The following is a 27,915-nucleotide window of genomic DNA, read 5'->3' on the forward strand; positions in this document are numbered from 1 at the left end:
GGACTGCAGGAGTTTATGCTGGATAGGGCCAGGGAGACTTGTTTGTTACATTCCTACTGGTGTGGGATAGGAATGTATCCAACATGAAAAATTGCCATTTTGTCCCATGTAGCTCTGAATCTTCATGTATTAACAGTCCCCACTACAGGCAGATAAATTAGGAATGATCAATGATCAGTTTCTGTCACAGAGGAGTTGAATATAGCTTCATTTTAGGCTGTAGTTGGACTGTATTGAAATGCAGTTTTATATCTAATAATGAGCAACTTTGGCTGTCCCTCATTGTTAACTTGGCATGTAGAGATGCTGTTTTTGTTACGTGCACTGATGTGAGGTTGAGAGCTGCCTGTCCACAGGGACTGGGTGGGAACAAAGAGCCTCTTCTCTGTAGCCTTCCTGTAACATGAGCAACACACACACACACACACCAACACAACACACACACACACACACACCACACAACACACAACACACACACACACACAGAGTTAAGCCTCTCGTCCACAGTCTAGCTGTATTCCTGGAATACACTGTAAGAATAACAGAAGTGTAACGGTGTGTTCTTTCACCCCCCACCTGCTCAATGAACACATTTACAAATCGTGGATATTATAGAGCTTTTTTGATTTTGAGGTCCTTCAAGGGTCAGGATTAGGACCATTTAATCTGATTTGATTTCTAGGTTCTTGAAGATTCTTGTCAAGCATCATCAAGCATCTCAGAATCAATAAGTGATGTGTAAAATAGCTCTCCCATATTGCTTTTGTGGAATCACCTATTTTACAAAGGAAGTCTGTTCTTTTAGGAGATATTAGTGAAATTATGCAGTGCATCAATAATAACACATATGGTGCATTTATTGCTATTTTACGTTGTTAAGATGTTAGAAAAGAAGAGGGAACAATATAATGTAAACTAAAATGAAGTAAAGAGTATGGCAAGATATTGTGCACTTTATATTATGATTGGTAAAAGGGCTGTGCGATATGACCAAAATTCCCCATATCCTGATATCAGTCATTTTATATTCAGATAACGATATAGCACATTTTCTGTAATTCATATAAAATTACCCCTGTGTCAGACTTTTCATACTCACACCACACCCATGAAACATAAGTACCTTTAGGTAGGAGCTCCTTGTTTTGTCTTGGCTGGTTAGAGTCCTTCTCCAGGTTCACTCCCTCCATGTTTGTTTGTGTTGTGTGTTGCCTTCATGAAGATTTTCGTGCCTGCATCCGTGCCGTGGAAGAACGCAAAGCATTGCCCAAATGACAACAAATATTTCTGTTGTGTGATTCATATTGACAATATATAATGCTAAACGTTTTTTAGTCGTCACGCAATATAAATTGTCATATTGCACGGCCCCATTTTTTTTAACCTCTATGTATCTAGCCAGTATGCTGTTTATAAAACAGAAGAGGTTTTTGTTTTACAGGAGACGATGCAGATCTTTGCAGTGAGCTCCTCCAGGAGTCTCTGGATGCCCTGCGTGCTCTACCAGAGGCTACACTTTTTGATGAGGGAACTGTATCATCAGTGTGGCTCGAAGTTGTTGAGAGGGCCACCAAGTTCCTCAGGTTCGTTATTTTCTGATCAATCACTAATTTTGCATATTGTAAGATGTGTTAGATTAATGTGCTGTGATTATCTCCTTTGGGACCAGTGACGTACATGGGAGTGCCAGCACCAAAGGCAACATTCCTCTTCAGGACCAGCACCTGGCCCTGGCCATCCTGCTGGAACTAGCTGTACAGAGGGGCACTCTCAGGTAACTAGACACCCTTAATACCTGCTGATTTGCCTATGCTGATATTCTCCTGCAGCTGAAATCCACTGCTCCCCCACTGCGCACTTAATGTTTTTGTCACTGTGTCTGTCCAGTCAGCTGCTGTCTGCCGTTATGCTGCTGCTGCGCTTGTGGGAAAGTGGCACCAGAGAGATGGACAACGAGCGCTCCACCCAGGGAACCAGCGCTCCTCTGCTGCCCCTCTTACAGCGCTTTCAGAACATACACAGCAGCAAGGAGGAGCCCATTCCTGAAGAGGAGGCTGAGGTGAACATTTCCTCTTTTTTACGTCACTTGAAGATAGGACAATGAGAGAACAAGACACCTCTCAAACTAAATGTTATCAGATGAATGTCTGTTGTCTCGTGTGTTGCTTGGGTAACTGCTGTCTTCAAATACCTCTTTTGTCTTATTCCTAAATGAGACTCAAGCTAATAAGTACTTTGCGGTTGATTGCTGTTATTTCCAGATCCTCGCGTCACCCTTGAGTCCAAATGAGAGTTTCCTGCGCTACCTGACCTTGCCTCAGGATAATGACCTGGCTATTGACCTACGGCAAACAGCTGTAGTGATCATGGCTCACCTGGACCGCTTGGCTTCTCCATGCAGCCCTCCACACTGCAACTCCCCCACATCACACAAGGTGACAACTGGCAATGCTTGAATCATTACTTATCTTATTTGTTTTAGGTCAGTGACACTACTCTTTCAAGAATTACTTGAGTTGTGTGCCTGCTTTATTATTGTTGTGCTATATATATTTGTTATATGTGCACATTGTGTCCTATTTAGTGGTGTGATATGGTGGGGCAAAAAGCATGAATAAACAGGGTCATTATCAGACTTCAAAACCTTTAATAAAACAGTGTATAAAATTAATTTCACATTTGATTATGGTTATGTATTTCTGCCAAAGGAGAAATTACAGCCAAAATGGTACTTAATCACCATGTAACTTTCCCTGACTTTGTCTCCCTCTCTGGCTCGTGTTGTTCCAGGGAACCTTGCAGGAGGTGATCGCCTGGGGCCTGTTGGGCTGGAAGCTTTATGCCAATGTTAATGGCCCCATTCAGTGTAAATCCCTGTCAAGCCTTGGAGTCGCACAAATTGTCTGTTCAGAGAAGGGCTTTCTCATCCTGTGCAGCAGTGGTGCTGTTTACACGCAAAACTACAAGAGCACAACCCTGGTCAGTTCTCGTGCACAAGTGTTTTCTGTTCGTTTATGTACTCTCTCTAATTATTTAGCCCTGTTCTGGAAAAAAAAGGAAGAATCTTGTCGTTTGCGAGACAGTAAGTCACTAAATTATTTTGTTGCAGGCTCCTATGCTAATCCATGGTCTGAGCTCCAGAAAGATTTTGAAGCTAGCAGCACATCCTGACGGGCAGCATTACTTGGCCCTGTCATCCAATGGGGAGGTGTTCTCCTGGGGGTGCGGCGATGGAGGCCGCCTTGGACATGGAGACACCACGTAAGTAACTAGAGAAAACTTTAGCTGATGTTTAATATCCGTAAGGGCCACTCCACATGTGCATTTCCACCTTGTCATCTAATATAAAATATAAAATACTTCCAGATTGAGGACTTATAATACAGACTCTAATACTGACATTCACAAACCGTAAAGATGTAGATTTGGGGCATTTGGGGCACTAAATCCCCCCAAAACCCAGTTAAATTATTGATTGATTATTATTATATCTAGGATATTGTAGTAATATTTGATGCTATTACACCAAAGACAGTTTTCACAGCTGCCATTAACTGAATTTTAAGCAAGAATGAAAACATTCAACACTAGCAGTTCCTTTAAAAAAGACACAAACAATACTTGAGATGTAATTTATTACTTTCACAATTATTAGAAAGATTCCTTAAAAGGGTCTTGAAACTGTCAGAGGAGCATTTCAATCTTCTACATCTTTATTTTCCCTTTATTTCAGGTATCTAGAAGAGCCTGCAATGATCGCAGCCTTCAATGGGAAACAGACAGGAAAGCATGTGGTGCACATTGCTTGTGGGAGCACGTACAGTGCTGCAATTACTGCTGATGGAGAACTCTATACATGGGGTAGAGGGAACTACGGCCGTCTGGGCCACGGTAAGCTTCATCTGCTTTAAACTGCTATATACAGCCTCAGCTGGAATAATGATTGATAATGATAATTTGTCTGTTTTATCACTTAAAAAGAGTTGTCTTCTGATTGGGTTTCTAGGCTCCAGTGAGGACCAGACCACACCCATGCTGGTGACGGCACTGAAGGGCCTAAAGGTGGTGGATGTGGCATGTGGAAGCGGTGATGCACAAACACTTGCTGTGACAGAGAATGGTAAGAACAAGAGTCTTTTTCAGACTCACCCACAGTTAAGTGTTTGTATTTTTATTCACCATCTCTGTGTGTTTCTACAGGTCAGGTGTGGTCCTGGGGGGATGGAGACTATGGTAAACTGGGCCGAGGAGGCAGTGATGGCTGCAAGACGCCCAAACTTGTGGAAAAACTGCAGGACCTGGACATAGTGAAGGTGTGCTGCGGCAGCCAGTTTTCAGTTGCCCTCACCAAAGATGGCCAAGTGTACACCTGGGGAAAGGGAGACAACCAGCGCCTTGGTCATGGCACCGATGAGCATGTTCGCTACCCAAAGTTGCTTGACAGTTTACAGGGTGATTTGACTATTGTCTTGTATATGTATATTATCTTGAGAAGCTTTTAGAATAGAGACTAATCTTTGCCTGTTATGATTGTAATCAGGAAAAAAAGTTGTGGATGTTGCTGTGGGATCTACACACTGCCTTGCCCTTACTGACGACGGAGAGGTGCACAGTTGGGGCAGCAATGATAAGCTACAACACTTTGATACACTCTTTTCTAACAAGAAGCAGCCTAAGGCACTCCCAGGGCTCAACTCCAAACACATAGTGGGAATTTCCTGTGGCCCAGGACAGGTAATACATTACTGTCATTGATTATTTTTATATGATTTTAGTGATAGACCATGTAACACTTGTTTGCTTGTTTTCAGAGCTTCGCCTGGTCCTCATGCTCAGAGTGGTCTGTTGGGCAGCGTGTGCCCTTTGTTGTGGACGTTTGCCCCATGACCTTTGAGCAGCTGGACCTGCTCCTGCGACAGGTCAGTGAGGGGATGGACGGCAGCTCAGACTGGCCTCCCCCACAGGAGAAGGAATGCATGGTAGTCGCCACACTCAACCTGCTCAGGCTCCAGGTAGGCGACAGTCTGTCAACAGTTGATGTTTGGTTACAAATGTTTCATTTATTTGTGGCAGCTTTAGATTTTGTCCACACTAGCTTAGCATCTCAACACCTTATCTCATGCCTAGTTTACCTGCTCACGATTGGGACTTATAATTTCTAACATTGCATCAGTAGACTCACTGGACTTTGGATCATAATGTATCTAAAACCTGCCTCCTCAGCTCCATGCAGCCATCAGTAACCAGGTGGATCCAGAGGAGCTGGGACTGGGGCTTGGCAGCGTACTGCTCAACAACCTCAAGCAGACGGTGGTTGTTCTAGCTAGCAATGCTGGGGTGCTCAATACTGTGCAAGCAGCTGCACAAGCAGTTCTCCAAAGTGGCTGGTCAGTGCTGCTGCCCACTGCAGAGGAAAGAGCGAGGGCATTATCCTCACTTCTGCCTAATGCTGGTGAGTGCAAATCAGAACATCTTCTAACACTGATTAAATACAATAATGAACACTTAATAGTCCATTAACTATGTTATGAGGTCAAAAATGGTTGGGACTGGAGACACTTTTTTTATATATATATATTTATATATATATAAATATATAAATTATTATTTTTATTTTTTTTCAGCATCCGGAAATGAAATGAGTGTGAGCCCTGGACGTCGCTTCATGATTGACCTGTTGGTCAGCAGCTTAATGGCCGATGGAGGGTTGGAATCTGCACTGAATGCAGCCATCACTGCTGAGATACAGGTCAGTGTTCAAATGCACATCATTCGTCTCTCTTTTCTCACACAATGTACTCGGCTTTAGTTTAGTTTTCATTACATTTCTTATGATTTGCTTGCCTTATGCTCTGGACCATTGGGCAAATAGATTAGTTGGAAATTATAAATGTTATTTGACACCCAGTGTGGTATTTGAATACTTCAACTAATTCAGAATATTAGACATTAATGCTTAAAATCTCCTGCATCCACATACCTAAACTCCTGAAATAACCCTCTCCCTGCATACAGGAATAACTTTTTAATTGTTTTCATGACAGGACATTGAAGCCAAGAAAGAGGCTCAGAAAGAGAAGGAGATTGATGAGCAGGAGGCCAATGCTTCCACCATGCACCGTTGTCGCACCATGCTGGACAAAGACCTCATCAACACTGGCATCTACGAGTCTGCAGGGAAGCAAAGCCTGCCTCTGGTGCAGCTTGTGCAGCAGCTGTTGAGGTACCTGCTCTATGCCTGAAGCATGCTACACCTATACCACTACATATAGTCACCTTTGCGGTCTGCTAGCAGATTTACTCATTTGATTTCTGCAGGAACATCGCCTCCCAGACCATTGCAAGGCTGAAGGATGTTGCTCGGCGTATTTCCAACTATTTAGAGGCAGAGCATGTCAGCAAAGAACGCTCTGCGTCTCTGGACCTGCTGCTGCGCTTCCAGAGGCTGCTGGTTAGCAAGCTCTACCTAGGTGTCAACGGCACAGAGAATGTCAACGGATACAGTAAGTCATTTATTTCAACCCAAGTGTTTGTCTCTAGTCACATAGAGACAATATCTATAGAGGAGTAGCATTTGATCTCTCTGTTGTTTTTGCAGATCCTGAGCTTCTGGGTGTTGGTTCCCTGTTAAAAAAGTACATCGCCCTGCTGTGTACTCACATTGGAGACATCCTCCCAGTGGCAACGAGTATTGCCTCTACCGGTCGCCGCCACTTTGCTGAAGTCTCTCGTGTTATTGAAGGAGATCTAACTGGTAATCCCTCCTTCAAAAGTGCTGAATGTTTATGTGCAGCATGAATTGCATGCATACATTTAAGGAACCTGTGAGAGAGTTATGGATACCTAGCTGTTTGTTCTTCGATAGGAGTGCTGCTGCCCGAGCTGGTGGTGTCCATCGTCCTCCTCCTCACCATTGATGCAGGTCTAATGCAGGAGACTGGCTCTATCCCTCTCCTGGCTGGACTCCTTGAGCACCTCGACCGTTTCAACCACCTGGCCCCAGGACACGAGAGGGATGATAATGAGGATCTGGCCTGGCCAGGCATTATGGGTATAACACCAGTTGTGTCTTACAATGTCATTGATGTGAAATTAGTAGAGTCTTAATCCTTGGGGTAAAGATCAGAAGCTGTTCACGGCATTGTTTAGAATGTAACTAGCTCTATTTCTGCTGTGGCAGGATCTTTCTTCACAGGGCAAAGTTCCAAGAACAATGAGGAGGTTTCCCTCATTCGCAAGGCTGACCTGGAGAACCACAACAAAGATGGTGGCTTCTGGACTGTAATCGACGGAAAGGTCTATGACATCAAGGACTTCCAGGCTCAGTCCCAGTCGGTAACAGGAAACAGTATCCTGGGTATGGTTAAAAATATATTTTTGGAATGAAATGTAATATAATTATGTGGAATAAATTTTAGAGTTCTTTATCTGCTTTAGGCAGTAGAGAAATTTGACTAATACCAAATCTCATTGCATTTCTGTTTTTCTCCTTCTGCAGCCCAGTTTGCAGGAGAGGATCCAGTGGTTGCTTTGGAAGCTGCTCTGCAGTTTGAGGACACCAGGGAGTCAATGCAGGCCTTCTGTGTTGGCCAGTATATGGAGGTACCAGCTTTCCCAATATACTTTCTAAATTCATTTCATTCTTCATAATTGGTTCTATTATTTGATATTTTGATGTTTTATCATCTTTATCTAGCCTAACCAGGAGACCGTCACCACTCCAGACCTCAGCAGTCTCTCCTCCCCGCTCATTGACACAGAGAGGAACCTGGGGCTGCTGCTGGGTCTCCATGCCTCCTACCTGGCCAAAAGCACCCCCCTGTCACCCATGGAGATTGAATGTGCCAGTGGGTTTAATGATTTTAAAGCAACTTGATTTGAAAATCAAGATCTTTCCCAAACTCTGCATTAGAATTTGTTTAAATTGTTTATCCATTTGCACAGAATGGCTCCAGTCCTCAATATTCTCTGGGGGCCTGCAGACCAGCCAGATCCACTACAACTACAATGAAGAGAAGGATGAAGACCACTGCAGCTCCCTGGGTACAACCACTCCAGACAAGGCCAAACTCTACTCCCGAAGAATAACCCTCAGCGACCACGCACAGCCTTTCCTGCAGGCCATAGCTGACAACAACACTCAGGACCACACTGTGAAGGTACAGGTATAACATCAATGACCCAAGACCAAACAGCATAGCTACGTGAAGCTGAAAGATGTAGTCATTCTTTAATGTTTCGGTTTTTATTGTCACATTATAGGACTTCCTATGCCAAATAGAGCGTTGCTGTAAGCAGTACCATCTTATTACACCCATCACCTTCCCCCCGGAACACCCTGTGGAGGAAGTCGGCCGCCTGCTGCTCTGCTGCTTGCTCAAACATCAAGACCTCGGTAACCTAGCAACTCGTCCCAGACAGGCTGTTTGAGGAGAAATTAAGAGCTAATTTTGGCTCACTTTGCTGTTGAAATGGGCTTTTTATTGTTGTCAGCTATGCAAAAGATGCATTGAAATCTTTCCTTTCTGCACTACACAATCTCTTTTAGAAGTAACTCTTCACATCCTAAATTATTTGCATAATCTCTTCCTGTCACAGGTCACATTGCTCTTTCACTTGTCAGTCAATGTGCCTTGGGTGTGGACCAAGGGAAACAGAGGTCCCTCCCTAAATCTGTGATTGACGTGTGCCGCATGGTCTACCAGGCAAAGTGTTCTTTAATCAAGGTATGATTACCGTTACAAAACACAAGAACTATTAATTCCCCAGTGGATAATGTTGTGCAGGTAATTTGTCATACAGAAGAAAAACAAAAGAGGAATGGGGCTTTTAATGATGTGTGTGCTTTGTATTATTTTAGACCCATCAGGAACAAGGTCGCTCTTACAAGGAGGTGTGTGCCCCTGTCATTGAACGTTTGCGCTTCTTGTTTAATGAGCTGCGTCCAGCTGTAAGCAACGACCTGTCTATAGTGTCCAAACTGAAGCTGCTGAGCTCTCAGCCCCGCTGGAGGAGGATCACCCAGAAACTCATCAGGGACCGCAGGAAAAAAAGAGGTGGGTTATTCAAAACCCACTACATGGTTTTATTTTTATTTTATTAACATACAGCCTGTTTCTGAATTTAAATGTGTTTTATTTGTAGTGCCTAAGAAGTCAGAGTCTGCTGACATAGAAGAGCCAAAGCTGGAGAATGAAGGGACCAATGAAGAGGAACTTAATGTCCACATCACCCCCACACCTGCGGACAGGAAATCACCCACTAGCAGGACATCCAAGGTACATTTTTATGAGAAACTGTAACAAAAAATGCAATCCATTTTTCGGGCTATGATCTTAAAACGTCTTCTCAGTGGTCTGTTGGCTAATTTTGACAGTATTAACATAAATTTTCCTGTTTACTTTCTGTTGGAAAATGTGATAACCATACTGCTCGTTCGTTACTTTTTCTTACAGGTGAATTGCATAGCTAAAGTATATATTTTATTATTTTGGAAGACTAGTTTTCTTATAATGTACTTAACATCGATGCCTCTATTGTTTTCTTACTTTACAGCAGGACAAGTGGCATCCACTTCTGAACACTGTGGCCAATGTCCAGAAGTACCGGTGGCTAAAACACAGCGTTCAGGGTGTCTTTTCTCAGTCCAGCCTTATGGCCACCATCGTAGAGTTTGCACTGAAAGAGGAGCCCCTCGATGTAGAGAAGATGAGGAAGTGTCTTCTTAAACAGGTGATTGTAAACAACAGTTCATCACTGACTTTATAAGTTGTCATTGTGATGAAGTAGAAAAAAAAAATGAAGGCACAACAAGATGTATATGATCTGTCATACTTTTCCACCTCTTTACATGTTAACTGTGTTATTGTAGCTGGAGAGGGCAGAGGTGAGACTTGAGGGCATTGACACCATGCTGAAGTTGGCCTCCAAAAGCTTCCTGCTGCCGTCTGTGCAGTATGCAATGCTCTGTGGTTGGCAAAGGGTCATACCAGAAGGGACCAACATTGGGTAAGTCAACAGTTTGTTTGGAAGACATTAAGAAATTTGCCGTGAATTGATACCATATTTGGTCTATTAATATGTGATGATTCAGTGAACGTCAGTTCCTGTAAAGACGGCATCTTTTTTAGCCACAGTGTTATTGTCAGCTATTAAGCCTTCTAATGTTTCAACTCTTCTTTTCAGAGAGCCCTTGTCTGACTGCCTGAAGGACGTGGATCTGATCCCTCCCTTCAACCGTATGCTTTTGGAGGTGACCTTCGGCAAGCTGTATTCGTGGGCCATCCATAATGTTCGCAACATCCTGCTCGAGGCCAGCGCCCGCTTTAAAGAACTTGGTGAGTGGCATGGTCATATGACTGGTAATGTCAGAAAGCTAAACCAATACTAGTATTGCATCATCTTTAGACCTCATATATACACAAACTAACTTATTGACCACCTGTTCTTGTAACCAGGTGTGCAGCCCGTTCCCTTGCAGACCATCACCAATGAGAACCCGGCGGGACCAAGTCTGGGCACCATTCCGCAAGCCCGCTTCCTTCTGTCCATGGTACACATGCTGTCCCTGAAACATGGGTCCAACAGCCTCAGCCTCTTGCTAAATTCTGGCATATTGGCCCTCACACAGAGTATATTGCGGCTCATAGGTGAGTACTGTCCAGTCAAATACATACAGGCTATCCAGAACAGCTATAGATGGAGGTGCATGATGTCTCTTCTATTGTTGTATTCCCAGGGCCCAGCACAGACAGCAGTGAGGAGGACTTGAGTTTATGTGCACTTGGAGGCTCAGCCACAGTTCTGGAGGAGTCCAGGAAGGAGGCTGCCCCCGCCCCCCTACCTGCCTCCGGCCCTGAGCTGGCCGCAATGATGAAGATAGGCACCAGGGTAATGAGGGGAGTTGACTGGAAATGGGGAGATCAGGTACCTGAATACATTTTAAAGTTTTACACTTTGATGGTTAATGGATTACTGCTTTGTAATTACTAACTTAAGCAGGGAAGACAAAGCCTGGTGTTTAGTATTTGAACCTGTGCATGCTCTGTCCAGGACGGTCCAGCACCAGGTCTTGGTCGAGTCATTGGGGAGCTTGGCGAGGATGGCTGGATCAGGGTCCAGTGGGATACTAGCAGCACCAATTCCTACCGGATGGGCAAGGAGGGCAAATACGACCTTAAACTGGCAGAGCCACCACCAGCTGCCCAGCCCCCCACTGAGGACTCAGACACAGAGGATGACACAGGTCGGTTCACAAGACTGCCTCAGTACAGCTCACCACAGCTACAACAAACAAAATTTGAGGTTCAAATACTGACATTTACCATCTCCTCTCGTCTTTACAGAAGGTGAGCTGATGGAGAAGAGCAGCCACCCGACAGCTATGATGCTAACCAGCACAGTCAACCTGCTGAAGACACTGTCTCTGTCAGCTGGGATCTATGCAGAGGTGCTGCAAACGGATGCTACACGGACCCTCTGTGGGCTACTGAGGATGCTTGTGGAAAGTGGAGCTAATGACAAGTCAGGTAACTGAACCGCCATGTTGATAACGAAGAGCATTTTATTCATGTTGGGTATTATCCTGTTCTAAATGGACCCATCTTTGTTGTCAGGCTGTCACACCCACAGGCTGGTCTCTCGGGAGCAGCACAGAAGCTGGTGTACACTGGGTTTCATACGCAGCATTGCTCTTATGCCCCAGATGTGCAGCACTCTCAGCACCTCTGCATGGATTAGCCTGCTCATTCGAATTGTTGAGGGGCACCAGTCCTTTAATGCTATTACTCTGCAGAGACAGGTGGGATAATTATCATGTTCGTGTTAGATGTGCTGCCCATGCTGTTAATGATGCTGTGCTCTGAATACTTTTTGACTAATTTTGTTATGTAGGAAAATATGTAAAACCTGAGAGAAGTGGACTTGGATATCGTTGTGGGAGGCTTATTTAGGTTATTTGTTATTTGCCAAACATTTCAAGATGGAACCAACACTTGTCTTGTGCACCCTGTGTGTTTCCAGATCCTGGCACTGCGTCTCCTGCAGGCAGTGTTGCCTTCCTGGGACAAGACGGAGCGCACTCAGGACATGAAGTTCCTGGTAGAGAAGTTGTTCAACTTCTTGGGAAGCCTACTAAGCACCTGCTCCTCAGACCTCCCACTTCTTAGAGGTATGTCGATAAATCATACTCGTTTGTTTGTTTTTATTTTTTAAATGTATTTTTAAATTGTTACTTTCTCGACACAGAGGGTTCCCTGCGAAGGAGGAAGTCCCGCCCTCAGGCATCTCTTACAGCCACTCACAGCAGCACACTGGCTGAGGAGATTGTGTCTGTCTTGCGCACTCTGCACTCTCTTGGCCAATGGAACAGCATGATAAATGATTACATCAACACTCAGCTGAGCTCCATTGGAGATGTTATGGCAGGCTGCCAGTCTGAAGCAGTAAGAATTATTGCACTATTATGGATTTAATTATTAGTTAAAATGTTAACTCACGCTAGTGTCTTTCATTCTGGATCAAAGTTCTAACAAAATGGTGATTGTAAATGTCCCGTCTATCTATTTCAGTGTTTCCTAGAGGAGTATTTTCCTGATGCGGAGGGTCCTAGAGTGGGGAGTCTAATGGCAGTACTGGCAGTCATTGGAGGAATTGATGGGCGCCTCAGGCTTGGAGGACAAGTTATTCATGAAGAATATGGAGAGGGAACAGTCACTCGTATCACCCCAAAGGGACGCATCACCGTCCAATTTCACGAGATGAGGACCTGCAGGGTTTGCTTACTCAGCCATCTCAGACCGGTATGGAAGTGTTTAGATGCTTGTGTGTCCATACAGTTTAAACATTAGGTCTACTTTTACTTTTAAAAAGAGTTCATTAGGTAATACATTTTTTTATTTTCATTTTTCAGCTGCCTGCAATAACATTCAGTGTGCAGAACCTGCCCTTCACTGAGCCCATGCTGGCAGTCTGGGCCCAGCTGGTCAGCTTGGCTGGAAGCAAACTGGAGAAACAACGCATGAAGAAGTCCCTCAGTAGAGGACTTACAGGTACAGAAACTGCTGAGACACACAACACAAATCTGATGGTCTCACATATGATAATATATAAACATAATAATAAAATAAAAAAAATATAAAATAAAAACCATTGACTGCATTAAGCCTGTGTCTAGTAAAATGCCACGGCAATATGCATTACTTTGTTCTTATGATAAATGATACCATGTCTCATTCTGTTCTTTACAATAAGGGACCATGACAAAAGGTTTTAAGTTGTGGAGGATGATTTGATTCAGAGCCTAAGGTCTAGTCCAGTGGATTTAATCAAAGCTATTGTGTCTCCAGCTGATCAGGTGGACATCCATTTGCTGCGGTGCCAGCAGCTGAGGCTGTATATTTTAAAAGCAGCACGGGCCCTGCTCTCTCATCAGGACAAACTCAGGCAGATCCTCTCCCAGCCGGCAGTTGTGGACATAGGACCTAACCCCAGTGGTAAGTGGTTGCATTTGTGAGTCTTGTAAGTGGATCTGGAGAATCGGCTAGGTCTTTCTTTATGAGTTATACATTGTTATTTGGCCTAATTCAGTGACACTTTCTGCTGCTTTGGGGCAACATAATTATGAGCTGTGTTTTTGATACAGCACAGCAGCTACTGTGTAGGAGGACAAACTTTGCAGTGTCAAATTAAGTCTGCTTACCTTGCACAATTGCACATCATATGTGGGTGGTTATAAAAGTTTAGAGAAACATTATGAACTGAACTTTAAAGCACCATTTCTGTTATCTATCTGTTCCATTTGGGCATTTTTCCTGACCCCTCTCCTTTTTTGTTTGTTTGCAGAGGATCCAGTGGTGTCATCTCCCGATGTGGGAGACTTGTCCCCTGAGGGCCCCTTACCTCCATTGATCCTCCTGCAGCAGCTACTGTCCGCTGCCACTCAGCCCTCCCCTATCAAAGCCATTTTTGACCGGCAAGAGATGGAGGTGAGTCAATAGAGCTTTCTTTAGAAACCCGGTGTTAAGTGTCAGTGCTGATATTGCTTACGTTAGAGCTGGTGTATTTGAGCTCAACATTTCCTGTGTATGGCTGTAAATGTAGGCTGCAGCCCTGGCAGTGTGTCAGTACCTGGCCGTGGAATCCGCTCACCCGTCTTCTCCGCTGTTTGACGAGAGCAGCTCCAGCGAGGCCACCACGCCAGTCACTATACAACATGTCCGACCTCCCAAACAGAAGAAACAGAAGACCTCTCCCGTCCCTCCCTTACCCATAGTCCTCCAGCTTATGGAGATGGGGTTCCCAAGGAAAAACATCGAGTTTGCCTTGAAGTCGCTGTCTGGAACTACAGGCAGTGCATCTGGTGTCCCAGGTATAATTTCACATGGTACAAACCTGAATGTGTGAATACATTGGAATGCTTGCTTGTGTCACCATTACTCTGTAGCTGTCATTGCAGCAATGTATCAGCTATATTTTTGTCACTATGTTATGATTTGAGATCTACTTTTGGAGAGTAATTGAGCATGTACATCAGGTGTTGAGGCTCTGGTGGGCTGGCTGCTGGACCATCCAGACATTCACGTCACCGAGCTGTCAGATGCTGACACTGTGTCAGATGAATACTCTGATGAGGAGGTGCTGGAGGAGCTGGAGGAGGCCGAACCGACATTCCCTGTGGTACGTTACCTTCTCTTTTATTTCTGATATACACCAACTCAATCACTTGCCACTCAGCCTCTCAAATTCTCCTCATGACATGACTAATAATTGCTTTGTATGTGTGTGACATTAGCCTCCAGGTGCAGTGGTAACTGAGAGCCAGACGTTTAAGAAGAGATCAGATTTCCAAAGCAACGATGATTATGCTGTTTATGTGAGAGAGAACATTCAGGTAAGAGCAGCAGACTTTTAAAGATTTTCTGACACTGCCTTGCGGAAATGTGACATAAGTCTGATAGATTGGTGACTTCTCTGCAGGTGGGGATGATGGTGAAGTGCTGCAGAACGTACGAGGAAGTGTATGACGGAGATGTGGGGAAAGTGATCAAGCTAGACAGAGATGGACTTCATGACTTAAACGTGCAGTGTGACTGGCAGCAGAAAGGAGGAACCTACTGGGTCCGCTACATCCACATCGAGCTGCTTGGTAAGCCTGTGTGATTTTTAATGACCGGATGCTTGTAACGAGAACTGAGAATTTCTGGGAAAACCTGGGCAGCATGTTTGACATGTGTTGGGTCATCGTTTGCTTTTTCCCAGGATTCCCACCACAAAGTTCTCCTTCCCATATAAAGATTGGTGACAAAGTGAGGGTGAAGCCCACAGTCACCACGCCAAAGTACAAATGGGGCTCTGTCACTCACAGGAGTGTTGGGGTTGTGAAAGGTAAGTCGTTCTCTGTGGTCTTTAAATTAAGCTTTCTATTTATAATCTAAACAAAAACCTCAGTTAAAGTATTAATGGTGCTAAATGGTTTGTTTTAGCTTTCAGTGCCAATGGAAAGGATGTGATCGTTGACTTCCCTCAGCAGTCCCACTGGACCGGCTTGTTGTCTGAAATGGAACTGGTGCCCAGTGTTCACCCTGGAGTGAGGTATGGATATGTTTAAGGTTTCTGTCAGCCCAGTTAGCTATTTATCTCACTATGTTGTTCAAATAGCATCTTGTTTTGTCTGCAGGTGTGATGGTTGCCAGATGTTCCCAATAAACGGCGCCAGGTTCAAATGCAGGAACTGCGACGACTTTGACTTCTGTGAAAACTGCTTCAAGACCCGCAAACACAACACCAGGCATTCCTTTGGCAGAATCAACGAGCCTGGTAAGTCACATATTCACTAAGATAGTATCCGTGGTGTTTCTGTTTGTGTGTGGGTGTAAACCTGTTGTTCATCTTCCCCGCAATTAGGCCAGTCTCCAGCATTCTGCGGCCGCTCAGGAAAACAGCTTAAGAAGCATTACAGCAGCCAGCGAGGGATGCTGATTGACGATTGGTCTCGCGCTGTCAAGAGCCTCAATGTCTCATCGTCCATTAACCAGGCCTCACGCCTCATTGACTGCAGTGATCAGTGTTGGCAGTCCTCCGGCTCGCAGGGAAAGGCAGGAGATTGAATTGCATACTCTAATAAGCTGGATGACAGTCTGTTTAGTTTGGCTTTATTAAAGTGTAATGCATTGCCTGACAGGATTTGTCATTCTTTTCTCTGCAGCACTGGATTCGTCTTGAGCTCTTCCCAGATGTTCTTGTGCACAGGCTGAAGATGATTGTGGACCCAGCGGACAGCAGCTACATGCCTTCACTAGTGGTGGTGTCAGGTGGGTAACATTTGGCCAGCTATTTAGTATTTGGTTGCCGGTTAGTTCAGACAGATGTGATGTACTTGGTGCATGGGACAATTCTATTCTGTCATTTAATTTATTGTTTCCTTTTCTGGTAGTTCCTCTTGTACGGACAAAGAGTAAGAATTGTTTAATTGTTTTTTTATCATCAGAAGTAATGTTTTCTTCTTGATACACAGGTGGAAGCTCTTTGAACAACTTAATTGAGCTGAAGACCATAAACATCAATCCCACAGACACAACTGTCTTTCTGCTTAGTGACTGTACTGAGGTTGGTTGGACATAGTAACTGACTTCCAATTATTGTTTTTGCCTTAAAACATTTGTGTTATATTAACTTGAATGATGTCTTTCCCCAGTATCACAGATACATTGAGATTGCAATCAAGCAGTGCCGCAGCTCCGGTATAGACTGCAAGATTCATGGACTTGGCATTGTGGGGCGCATCCGAGCAGAGGATGAAGATCTGGCCACAGTGCCTTTCCTGGCGTCTGACAATGAAGAAGAGGAGGATGACAAAACTGCCACTGGGAGGTATGATGGGCCAAAGGATAAGTCAGTAATTAATTTCAGTGCACATCTTTATTTTAGTCTGCATTTGGTAAGAGGATGATAAGTGAAGCAGTAAATTGAGGATGTAGAGCTGAATGGATTATTTGTGTATGCACATAGGTGAATGGCTAAATGCCATTATGAAAGATTACCATGGTTGAGGATCATTGAGCTACATTTGGTTTGTTTCAGCAGTCCAAATTAATTACTGTTTACTTGAACACAGCTGTGTCCAGACCAGAACATTCAAATGAAGATGAAGTGGATTCATATCCACAATCTTTCTGTGTTTTTTGTCCTGTGCTTTAGTCTGGCTCGAAAGAAGTCATCAGGATTGGAGTCTGCAGCCACCATCAGGACCAAAGTGTTTGTCTGGGGGCTGAATGACAAGGACCAGCTGGGAGGACTCAAGGGTTCAAAGGTGCAACTTAGAGTGGATTTGACTGTAAAATAGCTAATGGCTAAACTAGCCTGTGGTTTGCATGCCTTAAATCCTCTCTATAAAGGGGCAACACGAGTAGTTTGAGCTTTACACAACACTTACATCTGACAGTGTTTTCCTGGCTAGATGCCAGTCACGTTTTGCTACTACACCAATCACTGATGAAAGAAGTATTCCTTCCTTTACTTAAGTAGAGGTAGCAACCATGCTCTTACCATGCTGTATATCCTCCATTACATCTTTACTCATGTAAGAGGATAAAAGTATTGGTATTCATTATGCAGCAGAATAGTCCTTTTCAGAGTGGTAAATTATTCTATATTACTAATTGGATTATCATCACTGTTGCATTAACTTGTAGGGGGCATTGTGATATTATAACTGGTCAAGGTGGAGGTCATTTTTACAATGTAACCTGCTGTTTGGTAGTTTTATCTTTAACCATGTGTTTTATAGGCTGGTTATAATGTTTTGAAAGTAAAATCTCCAACTGCAAAATCACAAGTAACTATTTGGGTAAATGTAGTGGGGTGAAAAGTACAATCAATCAAAGTAGAAGTATAAAGTGGCTTAAATTCCTCAAAACTGAAAGTAACTAAATGTACTTAGTTACTATCCAACAGTGACCCCAATGTGTCAGATCTGTAACAAAGGCACAATCTTTGTCTTGTGATTATATAACGATGTGTGTTCACTGTATGAGGATGTGTCAAACACTTGTATAACCCTTTGGTGGTTATAGAAAATGTACAGCAGATGGGAGCAGCACGTCCTTTGGGTGAGCCTGTGGGAGAAGCTTAGTTCACTGCTGCATTCTCTAATCAGTTTTGTTTGTGCCCTTCACAGATCAAGGTGCCCTCATTTTCTGAAACTCTCTCTGCACTCAATGTGGTTCAAGTAGCCGGTGGTTCCAAAAGCCTTTTTGCAGGTGGGTGATAGTTGGTTTTGTGGGTAATGTTCTTATATAACATGCACTTATGCTGTATGTAACCAATGTATTATTGTTGCAGTGACTGTCGAGGGGAAAATCTACGCGTGTGGAGAGGCCACTAATGGGAGGTTAGGCCTGGGCCTGTCCAGTGGGACCATCCCAATCCCCCGTCAGATCACTGCTCTCAGTAACTACGTGGTGAAGAAGGTCGCTGTGCATTCTGGGGGCCGCCACGCCATGGCCTTGACTGTGGATGGGAAGGTCTTCTCCTGGGGAGAGGGAGATGACGGCAAACTGGGACACTTTAGCAGAATGTATGTTATCTTGCACAGATACTGCACATATGTTAGAGATAAATATTTGGTTACTATACCCTTTCTCAAGTTTGGGTATTCTTTAAATGGTGAAGTGGGTCATGACTTTACAAAGTTAATTTCCAACTCCAGCTTTTTGAGCTGTATGCTAAATCAAAAGGTGCTTCCTAAATCAAAAGGTATTTGGGTTTAACATCTCCATGATGCAGTGTTGTGGAAAAGTTGTTCAAATTATTTTATAACTTCCAACGTAGGAACTGTGACAAGCCTCGGTTGATTGAGGCACTGAAGACCAAGCGCATCCGCGACATCGCCTGTGGCAGCTCTCACAGTGCAGCAATCACCTCCAGTGGGGAGCTGTACAGCTGGGGTTTGGGGGAATATGGCCGCCTTGGACACGGGGACAACACTACTCAGCTGAGGCCGAAACTGGTATGTCTGCATCTCCTCCCTCACTTTGCAGGGGCACTGTTGGGCTTAAGCTAAGCCTCAGAGATATACAGCTATACATCATCAGGTGGCCTATAGAAAGACAAATATTTACAGCCAGTAACTTAGTACAACAAGGGTAGAACTTGATTTGTTTATGTTTTGCTTTTATGAATCAATGTATACTGTCAAGTGTGTAAATTGACCATGCACTCCTGGTTGCTGTGTCTTCGTCATCTAGGTAAAAGTGCTTCTGGGACACCGTGTTATCCAGGTGGCTTGTGGGAGCAGGGATGCTCAAACTCTAGCCCTCACTGATGAAGGTAATTCTGCCAGTGTACTTAAAGGTATCCTGTGGAGTTTTAGACCACTGGTAGCATTATAGAGTTATGCTTTGAGCTAGTCCTAGTGTTATATTTTGGTCAAAAACCTTGTAAACATTGAATGTAAACAAAAGCGTTCCTGTCAACAATGAAAATTAAAAAACTGCTTATTTTTGTCAGGGCTGGTGTTCTCCTGGGGTGATGGGGATTTTGGGAAGCTGGGTCGTGGAGGCAGTGAGGGCTGCAACATCCCCCAAAACATAGAGAGGCTCAACGGGCAGGGTGTCTGCCAAATTGAATGTGGAGCACAGTTCTCCTTGGCTCTTACTAAATCTGGAGTTGTATGGACCTGGTAAGATGGACAAATGATACAATGACTGTATGTGATTATTCATCGCATATCCTTTTCTTTTCCAATGAGCGTTCACGGTTTGTTTCCAAACAGGGGCAAAGGCGACTATTTCCGATTGGGCCATGGCACCGATGTCCATGTGAGGAAGCCCCAGATGGTCGAAGGACTGAGGGGCAAAAAGATTGTTCATGTTGCTGTTGGAGCCCTGCACTGTTTGGCTGTTACAGACACAGGACAGGTTTGTACTGGCCTCCACCATCAGAGTATTATAAACCAGAGCACATAGTTCAGGCACTCTGCTCATTTGCTGCTATGGCACTGTTCCAGATGTGTGAATTTCTCCACCTGTAGCAGGAGTTTATTTATTGACTCTCACTCCACTTTTCCAGGCACCTATGACCTTTGCTGTTACACAGCTTATTTTATCCTGTATAATACCTTCCCTCAGAACAAATTTATTAATGTTTGCACATCACTTCCAATGATAAGAGGCAGGTGCTCAATATTTGACCAAGAGGTTGTTGAGATTGAGTGCTTGGAGCGGTGCCTTTAATTTGTGTTGTGTGGCTTTTCTTTAGTCCCGATCACAAAGGTTTCTACACGATATACATTGTATACACTTTATACATATATGGTATATCTGGAGGTATGGAAAATAGTTGAATATTTTCTATTTTAAAACATGAAAATGAAATCCAATCATGTTGTTTTGTTTCTCTGTCAGGTGTATGCGTGGGGCGACAACGACCACGGGCAACAGGGGAACGGCACCACCACAGTTAACAGGAAGCCCACCCTGGTGCAGGGTCTGGAGGGACAGAAGATCACTCGAGTGGCCTGTGGCTCCTCCCACAGCGTGGCCTGGACCACTGTGGATGTGACCACACCCTCAGTTCACGAACCAGTACTTTTCCAGACGGCCAGGGACTCTCTCGGAGCCTCCTATTTAGGTGATCTTCCCTTTCCATGCATCCTATTAACCCAGCCAACCTACTCAGTCTTTGTCAACCTGATGGTTGGGAATGTTTCTTACAGACTCACATACTTGTTTAGCAGACTGCATATTGTCCACAAGGGGGAGCTGTTCTGTCATTGTCAGACCAGAACTTAAGTGAAATATTATTTTATATATATATATATATATATATATACCATCTTACCATCTAAAATATTATTGATCATGATGAACCGTAGGACAAATATTTTCAGACACATGTATTCCTCTACATAAAAGAAAAACCCACAGTTATAACACCCATTGTCTGCACAGTTGTAGGAGCTATTGCTTTCCTTGCCTGTAGGTGGGGGACGTGCATTAAACAACTAGTCGACTGTTGCAGTTACGAGAGGTGGCACAGGTTGGACCAGAACTGCAGGGTTGAATCTTCTGGCACTGCAGCTCTGGCTGATAATGGCTGGAGCTGGTAGGGGGCTTCACATCAGTGACAGTGTGTGTCATTTTTTTGTTGTTGTACACCACAGGCGTCCAGTCAGACAGTGACTCATCAGCAGTGAACAACAAGATGAGCGGGCAGAGCAACGTGAAGCCTAATCGACCCTCGCTGGCCAAGATTCTCCTTAGTCTGGACGGCAACTTGGCCAAACAGCAGGCTCTGTCTCATGTGCTGTCAGCTCTCCAGATCATGTATGCCAGGTATGTTGTCTACGTATCCTCTCCTGGTGGTTCAGAAGACTGTGATGCACACCATGTAACTGTGACACAACCAGTTCAAGTCTGGCTATGGACCTTTGTCCATGTCATTCCCCTCTCCAGTATATCTTTTTTTGCAACACTTTCAGCCCTCAAATAAAAAGTAACAACAAAATGTTTGAAAAGGTGTCAAAGCATGAAATAGCTGTGCATAGAAACAGGACAACCAAGAGGAATCACATTCTCATAAATTTTGGTTACAAATAAATGAAACGAGGAACTAGATATATAATAGGTACAATCACCAACTCAGTCAGTGTGTGTGATTTTGGTGCTTTGGGACATTTATATAAAAAGTGCAGTTTAAATTTTGATTGTTGGACAGTCAGAGGAACCTTGGCCAAGAATACAGGATTAAGAACTCTGTAATGTAGCTAGATGCCACATATATCATTCTGAGCTTTGATCATGATAAGTAAAATCGTCAAATTGTCTCTACATCTAACCTGTAACCAGGATAGGATTACCATCTTGTCTAGCATCAGTTAAATCCCCAATTGCTGCATTTACAAAGTAGAGATGAGTGACGCACTGCTGAGGCGTGCATTCTGAACGGTATGTGATAAAAGTGTGTGTGACCTCTAAATAATTGAATCTGCTGACTGGCACTAGTAATTGTCATTATTCGGTATTACTGTTGACAGGACGTGTTGTGTGTTTTCCCCAGGGATGCTGTGGTTGATGCTCTGATGCCAGCCAGCATGATTCTGCCAGCAGAGTGTCCTTCCAGCTCACCTGTTCCCCCATCAGACTCCTCATCCTCATCCTGCGTGAGTGATGAAGAAGGTCCTCCTGTCCTGCCTGAAGCTGAGGAACGAGTCAGTCCTAATCCCTGGCAAGACAAGAAGGGAGAGGTGAGGAACACAATACGACTTTAATTTACACCAACCCTATATATGAAAAAAGGATAATTTCTTGATATTCAGTGAGGGTGTTCCCATGTATGTTAAACTGATTTACTGTAAAACAGTAATTATGCAATGTGAATTTTTCCTCATAATGGCCAGGTGTGTAAATGCAGCAATCAGCAAACTATATTTGGGCCCAACTTGATATTTTTTCATAATTAAAACAAAACAAAGTTTTCTACCACAACTTTCTCCATTTTCATTCTTTGTCTTTTAGATAGAGTCAGAGCTATAATACAATAATTATAGCACTCAATATAAAACTAATTATAGTTCTGTACTGGAATAAGCTAAAACAAAGAATATATTTGAAGCTGTCATATAGTCTAAGTTGAAAAAAAGGCAACGGCAATTTAATGGCTACCATGTGTGTTTCTGTCCGTGTGAACAGGTTCCCTCATCAGAAGAAGCTGTCACCCCATCATCAGCTATGACTCCGTCTGCCTCTGGAGCCTCATCGCGTCCTTTCATCCCTGTCACTGATGACCCCGGAGCAGCCAGCATTATAGCTGAAACCATGACCAAGACAAAAGAGGTTTGTCTTTCTAACAGAGCGTAATGTGTTTTTGGTGAAGCCATTAACCCCAGCCATAACTCAGACATTTTCTTGTTTCATGTTCATCTCCAGGACTCTGAGAGCCAGAGTAAAGTGGTTGGCCCAGAGCCTCACAACCTAGACGAGTTTACAGGTCTGCTCGTGCCCGACGATACACGCGTAATGGTGGACCTGCTCAAACTGGCAGTGTCTTGTCGCTCTGGGGAAAAGGGGAAGGAGGTGCTGTCTGCTGTTCTGTCCGGCATGGGTACAGCTTATCCACAGGTATGACTACTGCATTCTGTGTTTTGATTCCACGTAGGCCTTGTGATTTAAAGGAGCTGCTAACATTTGACATTTTGGGGTCTCTGTGGCACGCAGGTTGCTGACATGCTGCTGGAGCTGTGTGTCACTGAGTTGGAGGACGTTGCCACAGACTCACAGAGTGGCCGTCTGTCCTCCCAGCCAGTTGTCGTGGAGAGCAGCCATCCATACACAGATGACACCTCTACCAGTGGTACTGTGAAGATCCCAGGTAAAAGGGGAGAATATACCCTTTAGTTAGATATTAGGCAAACATTTTTACTACAGGAAGAAACAAGACAATCTTCAGGATGTGGAAATAATTTTGATTTGCCTCTTGGATGTAGATAACATCTCTTTATTTCCTTTGTTAGGCGCTGAGGGCCTAAGGATAGAGTTTGACCGACAGTGTTCAACTGAAAGACGCCACGACCCATTAACAATCATGGACGGTGCCAATAGGATTGTCTCTGTCAGATCAGGTGATGAGAGGAAGACCGTCAAACTAAATTGCCATCGGGTGTATGCCAGTGAATCAAAACTTAATGTGGCGTCGTGCCGTGTGTGTTTCAGGTCGGGAGTGGTCTGACTGGTCCAGTGAGTTAAGGATCCCAGGAGACGAACTCAAATGGAAATTCACCAGTGATGGCTCTGTCAACGGCTGGGGCTGGCGCTTCACTGTCTACCCCATAATGCCTGCTGCTGGTGAGCCACATCAAACACATACAGCAAAATGCTAACACTAGATGTTAAACTACACTGAGCGACCAGTAAAAAATACACCCTCTGTACATTGGCACAAATAAACCAGATATGGTACCTCTCACACACTAATATATGTGCCATTTGACATTTGTTTCTGAAATCATATTATAATTGCACCGCTACACTGGCACATACACAGACAGGCTTGTGACATTGAGCCTTTTGTTTGTGTCTTTCCACAGGCCCCAAAGACTTGCTGTCTGATCGCTGTATCCTGTCCTGCCCCTCCATGGACTTGGTCACCTGTCTTCTGGACTTTCGGCTCAACTTTGCCTCTAACAGGAGCATTGTGCCTCGCCTGGCTGCTTCCCTTGCTGCTTGTGCCCAGCTTAGCGCTCTAGGTACAGTATGATAGTCGTGATTCACTATTTGTAGGCTTCACCATAGTCCAAATAAAAGGAATGTATATATCTTTTTATTGTATTCAATTTTGTCCAGCTGCGGGACACAGGATGTGGGCTCTGCAGAGACTTCGAAAGCTCCTGACCACAGAGTACGGTCAGTCCATCAACATAAACAGGCTGCTGGGTGACAGCGAAGGTGAAGCTCGCTCTATGGTGAGTAACTGAAATATGTTATGTGCATATTATTATAATTATGGAATAATTACCAAAGCACATGTGGTAACCTTTTGCAGTAATATTGTCACACTGGCATATTAATGTTGAACATCTTTCATAAAGTGTGTCATCCAAACCAATTTTGATGAAACCTTGTTTTTTATAATTGACTTTTCTGTCTTATATTTATAATATATTTCATATCTGGTTACTTGCTGTGTATGGTGCTAGCAGATATATTTAGTTTATAATTAATGTGGTTTTGCTATGGTACCTAAATGTGTTACTGTAACATTTGTGTGTAGCTGAGAGACAATGCACTTTGTTTAAGCTAGTATAAAACTGGAGATGGCATCACTCTGAACATATTAACTGTATGTGTTATTGATGATGTATGACATGATTTATGACTGTTGTTCGATTGATTAGATATTCTTCCTCACAACTGTACCTTTTTTGTTATGTTTTCTTTTCTACTCCAGCTAATTGTCTTGTCTTCACCTCATACACCATCAACTGCAGTGCTGCAATTTTCTGTTATGTTTTGTGTAATTCTTACACACGATCAGTAGCAACAATTTTTACTGGAGAGCCAAGCCGCTATTTTGTGGATTGTAGCCTATAGTTTTAATAATGGTTTAATTGATTGATAATCTATTTTATTTCAGAGTTTCACTGGCAGTGCACTGGCTGCTCTAGTGAAGGGGCTACCAGAGGCTCTGCAGAGGCAGTATGAGTACGAGGACCCTATTGTCAGGGGAGGGAAGCAGCTGCTTCATAGTCCATTTTTCAAGGTACGCTCAAAATTGTTTCCATACCAGCACAGCGGCACCACATTGAGTGTGTATTGGATTTTTACAGATCATTAGATGCAGTTTCTTTTCATGGGCTAATTTTAACATTTTGTTCAGGTCTTGGTTGCTCTTGCCTGTGATCTTGAGCTCGATACTTTACCCTGCTGTGCTGAGACCCATAAGTGGGCCTGGTTCCGCCGTTACTGCACTGCCTCTAGAGTCGCTGTGGCTCTAGACAAGAGGACCTCTCTACCAAGACCCTTCCTGGATGAAGTGAGTGTGCCAGGCTGTGCCAGCCTTCACTTTTCTTCATCACACTTTGACCTGAGAATGTTCCTAATCCATTTCCCTCCAATTATTCCCACCCCCTTTGAAGGTTACAAAGAAAGTTCGTGAGCTTATGGCCGATCACGAGAGTATGAACGGCCTCCATGAGAGTCACGACTTGTTCAAGCGTGAGCACGACGAGCAGCTTGTACAGTGGATGAACCGACGCCCAGACGACTGGACTCTCTCCGCTGGGGGCAGTGGCACCATCTACGGCTGGGGCCACAACCATAGAGGTCAGCTGGGAGGCATTGAGGGGGCAAAGGTCAAAGTGCCCACTCCCACTGAAGCCCTCGCCACACTGCGGCCAGTGCAGCTTATTGGCGGGGAGCAGACTCTGTTTGCTGTCACTGCTGATGGAAAGGTATTTAACACAACCTATGTAGGCTGCAACACATAGGAAGAGTATTGATCAGCAATGTAAATCTTAAGACTTCCAGGAAAATGAAACACATTGTCAGACTAATACATGTTGTCGCCATCCTCAGCTGTATGCAACAGGATATGGAGCTGGGGGCAGATTAGGTATTGGAGGCACAGAGTCTGTGTCCACTCCCACTCTGCTGGAGTCCATCCAACATGTCTTCATCAGGAAAGTGGCTGTAAACTCTGGAGGGAAGCACTGCCTGGCGCTGTCCTCCGAGGGGGAAGTCTACTCATGGGGAGAGGCGGAGGATGGAAAACTTGGCCATGGCAACAGAAGGTTGAGACTGAATCAAACACTTTTGACCCACTATTTTCAGCTCATAGCACACAATGTCAATACAAGTCCATGTCACTGTAAGAACCAAGGTTTGAGATGGAATAAAAGGTTGTGTTTTTCTAGTAACCGTGCCTCCTCTTGACTTTAGCCCCTGTGACCGTCCTCGTGTAATTGAGTCTCTGAGGGGAGTGGAAGTGGTGGATATTGCAGCTGGAGGGGCACACAGTGCCTGCATCACTGCCAGTGGGGAGCTCTTCACCTGGGGCAAGGGTCGCTACGGACGACTGGGTCACGGAGACAGCGAGGACCAGCTGAAGCCCAAGCTGGTCAGTGATCATTGAGCTCAGTTTCTCACACAAGTCAAAATACTGTGCTGTGTGTGTGTTTTTGTTTATTTATTTATTTATTTATTTTTTTATATATATATATAGCATAGTTTGTTTGTCAGTACACAGGAAAAAAAACTGTCAACCCGAAGTGTTTGGACAGGAATCAAACGGTTTATTCTGCCTCACTTCCCGACAGTCACAGTGAGATAAAGCTGATGTTAGTGTCTGTGTGGTTTATCCAGGTTGATGCACTACAGGGTCACAGGGTCATCGATGTAGCCTGCGGCAGCGGGGATGCTCAGACACTGTGTCTAACAGACGATGACATGGTCTGGTCTTGGGGAGACGGGGACTACGGCAAATTGGGCCGGGGAGGTAGTGATGGCTGCAAAATCCCCATGAAGGTAAGGCAAATTACACAGGAGTGTGCACTGGAGGTCAGCAGAAGCATCACTTAATACTTCTTTCGCTAGCTATTTTATACAAGAAGAGACCAGAGTTTGTTTACAACTACAAGCTAAGCCGCACTTACTCACTTCCTTGCTGAATGCTGATGAGAAAATCGATACCTTTATTAAGCTAAATTTGAAGCCACAGCCCAGAGATGGTTACGTTAGCTTAGCATTAAGACTGGAAACTGTGAGAAACTCTTAGCCTGGTTTTGTCCAAAGTTAAAAAATCCACCTACCAGCACCTCTCAAGCTAACTAATTAACATGTGATATCTTGTTAGTTTACTACGTACAAAAACAGAAGTGTAAAAATGAGTCTTGGTTTTGTGGGGAATTATGAGCTGGGGTTTTTTTCTTGGTGCGGTGAATAAGCATTTTATTAAGAATCTCACATGCAGCAATGTACAACTTCATCCTAATAGCTGTTTTATAGTTCCAAGAATCTAAGCATCTAATGCTGTTTGTCTGTAAAAGTAATCAGATGACTCAACACATGCATCTGTACTGAAGAATATATTCAGGCACTTAGAAGAAAATCTGAGTTTTAAAAAAAGTTTCAAAAACTCCCATACATTCATTTTTATTTACCTGTTTAAGTGGAACTGAAAGGGGGTTCATTTAGGCACAATGGATGTGTGTTGTGGTTGGATGTATGAAATAATCTAAAAGATCTGTTATATTTTTCATTATGGTCCAACACCAACAAATGATTGTTGAATTGATTTCTTGTTTTCAGATCGACTCTCTCACCGGCCTTGGAGTGGTCAAAGTGGAATGTGGCTCTCAGTTTTCTGTGGCTCTTACTAAGTCTGGGGCAGTGTACACATGGTATGTAGACCTGTCATGGCTAC

At 44.0% G+C, this 27,915-nt stretch overlaps 1 protein-coding gene across 2 annotated transcripts in view; it reads left to right on the forward strand.

Annotated features, from left to right (window-relative positions):
* Positions 1–27,915, forward strand: part of herc2 (HECT and RLD domain containing E3 ubiquitin protein ligase 2) — a 41,904-nt gene that overhangs the window by 5,668 nt on the left and 8,321 nt on the right. Inside the window, exons 7-80 of one of the 2 annotated variants that reach the window (XM_035653782.1) lie at positions 1,442–1,583; positions 1,670–1,774; positions 1,888–2,059; positions 2,262–2,435; positions 2,791–2,979; positions 3,110–3,261; positions 3,734–3,891; positions 4,007–4,120; positions 4,201–4,452; positions 4,541–4,734; positions 4,812–5,012; positions 5,224–5,452; positions 5,625–5,749; positions 6,045–6,223; positions 6,319–6,503; positions 6,599–6,754; positions 6,866–7,051; positions 7,181–7,357; positions 7,499–7,602; positions 7,697–7,847; positions 7,945–8,159; positions 8,263–8,395; positions 8,599–8,726; positions 8,861–9,056; positions 9,145–9,278; positions 9,556–9,732; positions 9,872–10,008; positions 10,186–10,337; positions 10,458–10,649; positions 10,739–10,926; positions 11,053–11,245; positions 11,346–11,528; positions 11,616–11,800; positions 12,022–12,169; positions 12,247–12,443; positions 12,570–12,800; positions 12,911–13,049; positions 13,347–13,493; positions 13,843–13,985; positions 14,101–14,368; positions 14,534–14,676; positions 14,792–14,890; positions 14,977–15,145; positions 15,259–15,384; positions 15,483–15,591; positions 15,677–15,816; positions 15,904–16,094; positions 16,205–16,310; positions 16,514–16,605; positions 16,694–16,869; positions 17,197–17,308; positions 18,176–18,257; positions 18,340–18,574; positions 18,829–19,006; positions 19,245–19,326; positions 19,507–19,678; positions 19,772–19,916; positions 20,403–20,628; positions 21,161–21,332; positions 22,057–22,243; positions 22,689–22,832; positions 22,926–23,117; positions 23,214–23,367; positions 23,510–23,617; positions 23,709–23,840; positions 24,083–24,241; positions 24,339–24,457; positions 25,129–25,254; positions 25,372–25,527; positions 25,631–25,945; positions 26,070–26,284; positions 26,433–26,610; positions 26,856–27,017; positions 27,801–27,892. In XM_035653782.1, coding sequence (XP_035509675.1) covers positions 1,442–1,583; positions 1,670–1,774; positions 1,888–2,059; positions 2,262–2,435; positions 2,791–2,979; positions 3,110–3,261; positions 3,734–3,891; positions 4,007–4,120; positions 4,201–4,452; positions 4,541–4,734; positions 4,812–5,012; positions 5,224–5,452; positions 5,625–5,749; positions 6,045–6,223; positions 6,319–6,503; positions 6,599–6,754; positions 6,866–7,051; positions 7,181–7,357; positions 7,499–7,602; positions 7,697–7,847; positions 7,945–8,159; positions 8,263–8,395; positions 8,599–8,726; positions 8,861–9,056; positions 9,145–9,278; positions 9,556–9,732; positions 9,872–10,008; positions 10,186–10,337; positions 10,458–10,649; positions 10,739–10,926; positions 11,053–11,245; positions 11,346–11,528; positions 11,616–11,800; positions 12,022–12,169; positions 12,247–12,443; positions 12,570–12,800; positions 12,911–13,049; positions 13,347–13,493; positions 13,843–13,985; positions 14,101–14,368; positions 14,534–14,676; positions 14,792–14,890; positions 14,977–15,145; positions 15,259–15,384; positions 15,483–15,591; positions 15,677–15,816; positions 15,904–16,094; positions 16,205–16,310; positions 16,514–16,605; positions 16,694–16,869; positions 17,197–17,308; positions 18,176–18,257; positions 18,340–18,574; positions 18,829–19,006; positions 19,245–19,326; positions 19,507–19,678; positions 19,772–19,916; positions 20,403–20,628; positions 21,161–21,332; positions 22,057–22,243; positions 22,689–22,832; positions 22,926–23,117; positions 23,214–23,367; positions 23,510–23,617; positions 23,709–23,840; positions 24,083–24,241; positions 24,339–24,457; positions 25,129–25,254; positions 25,372–25,527; positions 25,631–25,945; positions 26,070–26,284; positions 26,433–26,610; positions 26,856–27,017; positions 27,801–27,892 — 12,025 coding nt within the window. The remainder of the gene's footprint in view (positions 1–1,441; positions 1,584–1,669; positions 1,775–1,887; positions 2,060–2,261; positions 2,436–2,790; positions 2,980–3,109; positions 3,262–3,733; positions 3,892–4,006; positions 4,121–4,200; positions 4,453–4,540; positions 4,735–4,811; positions 5,013–5,223; positions 5,453–5,624; positions 5,750–6,044; positions 6,224–6,318; positions 6,504–6,598; positions 6,755–6,865; positions 7,052–7,180; positions 7,358–7,498; positions 7,603–7,696; positions 7,848–7,944; positions 8,160–8,262; positions 8,396–8,598; positions 8,727–8,860; positions 9,057–9,144; positions 9,279–9,555; positions 9,733–9,871; positions 10,009–10,185; positions 10,338–10,457; positions 10,650–10,738; positions 10,927–11,052; positions 11,246–11,345; positions 11,529–11,615; positions 11,801–12,021; positions 12,170–12,246; positions 12,444–12,569; positions 12,801–12,910; positions 13,050–13,346; positions 13,494–13,842; positions 13,986–14,100; positions 14,369–14,533; positions 14,677–14,791; positions 14,891–14,976; positions 15,146–15,258; positions 15,385–15,482; positions 15,592–15,676; positions 15,817–15,903; positions 16,095–16,204; positions 16,311–16,513; positions 16,606–16,693; positions 16,870–17,196; positions 17,309–18,175; positions 18,258–18,339; positions 18,575–18,828; positions 19,007–19,244; positions 19,327–19,506; positions 19,679–19,771; positions 19,917–20,402; positions 20,629–21,160; positions 21,333–22,056; positions 22,244–22,688; positions 22,833–22,925; positions 23,118–23,213; positions 23,368–23,509; positions 23,618–23,708; positions 23,841–24,082; positions 24,242–24,338; positions 24,458–25,128; positions 25,255–25,371; positions 25,528–25,630; positions 25,946–26,069; positions 26,285–26,432; positions 26,611–26,855; positions 27,018–27,800; positions 27,893–27,915) is intronic. The other variant, XM_035653785.1, reaches the window with a different exon arrangement.

The sequence above is a fragment of the Morone saxatilis genome, unplaced genomic scaffold, assembly GCF_004916995.1.
Source record: "Morone saxatilis isolate NCDOM2014 unplaced genomic scaffold, NCSU_SB_2.0 Contig12, whole genome shotgun sequence".
NCBI lineage: Eukaryota > Metazoa > Chordata > Actinopteri > Moronidae > Morone > Morone saxatilis.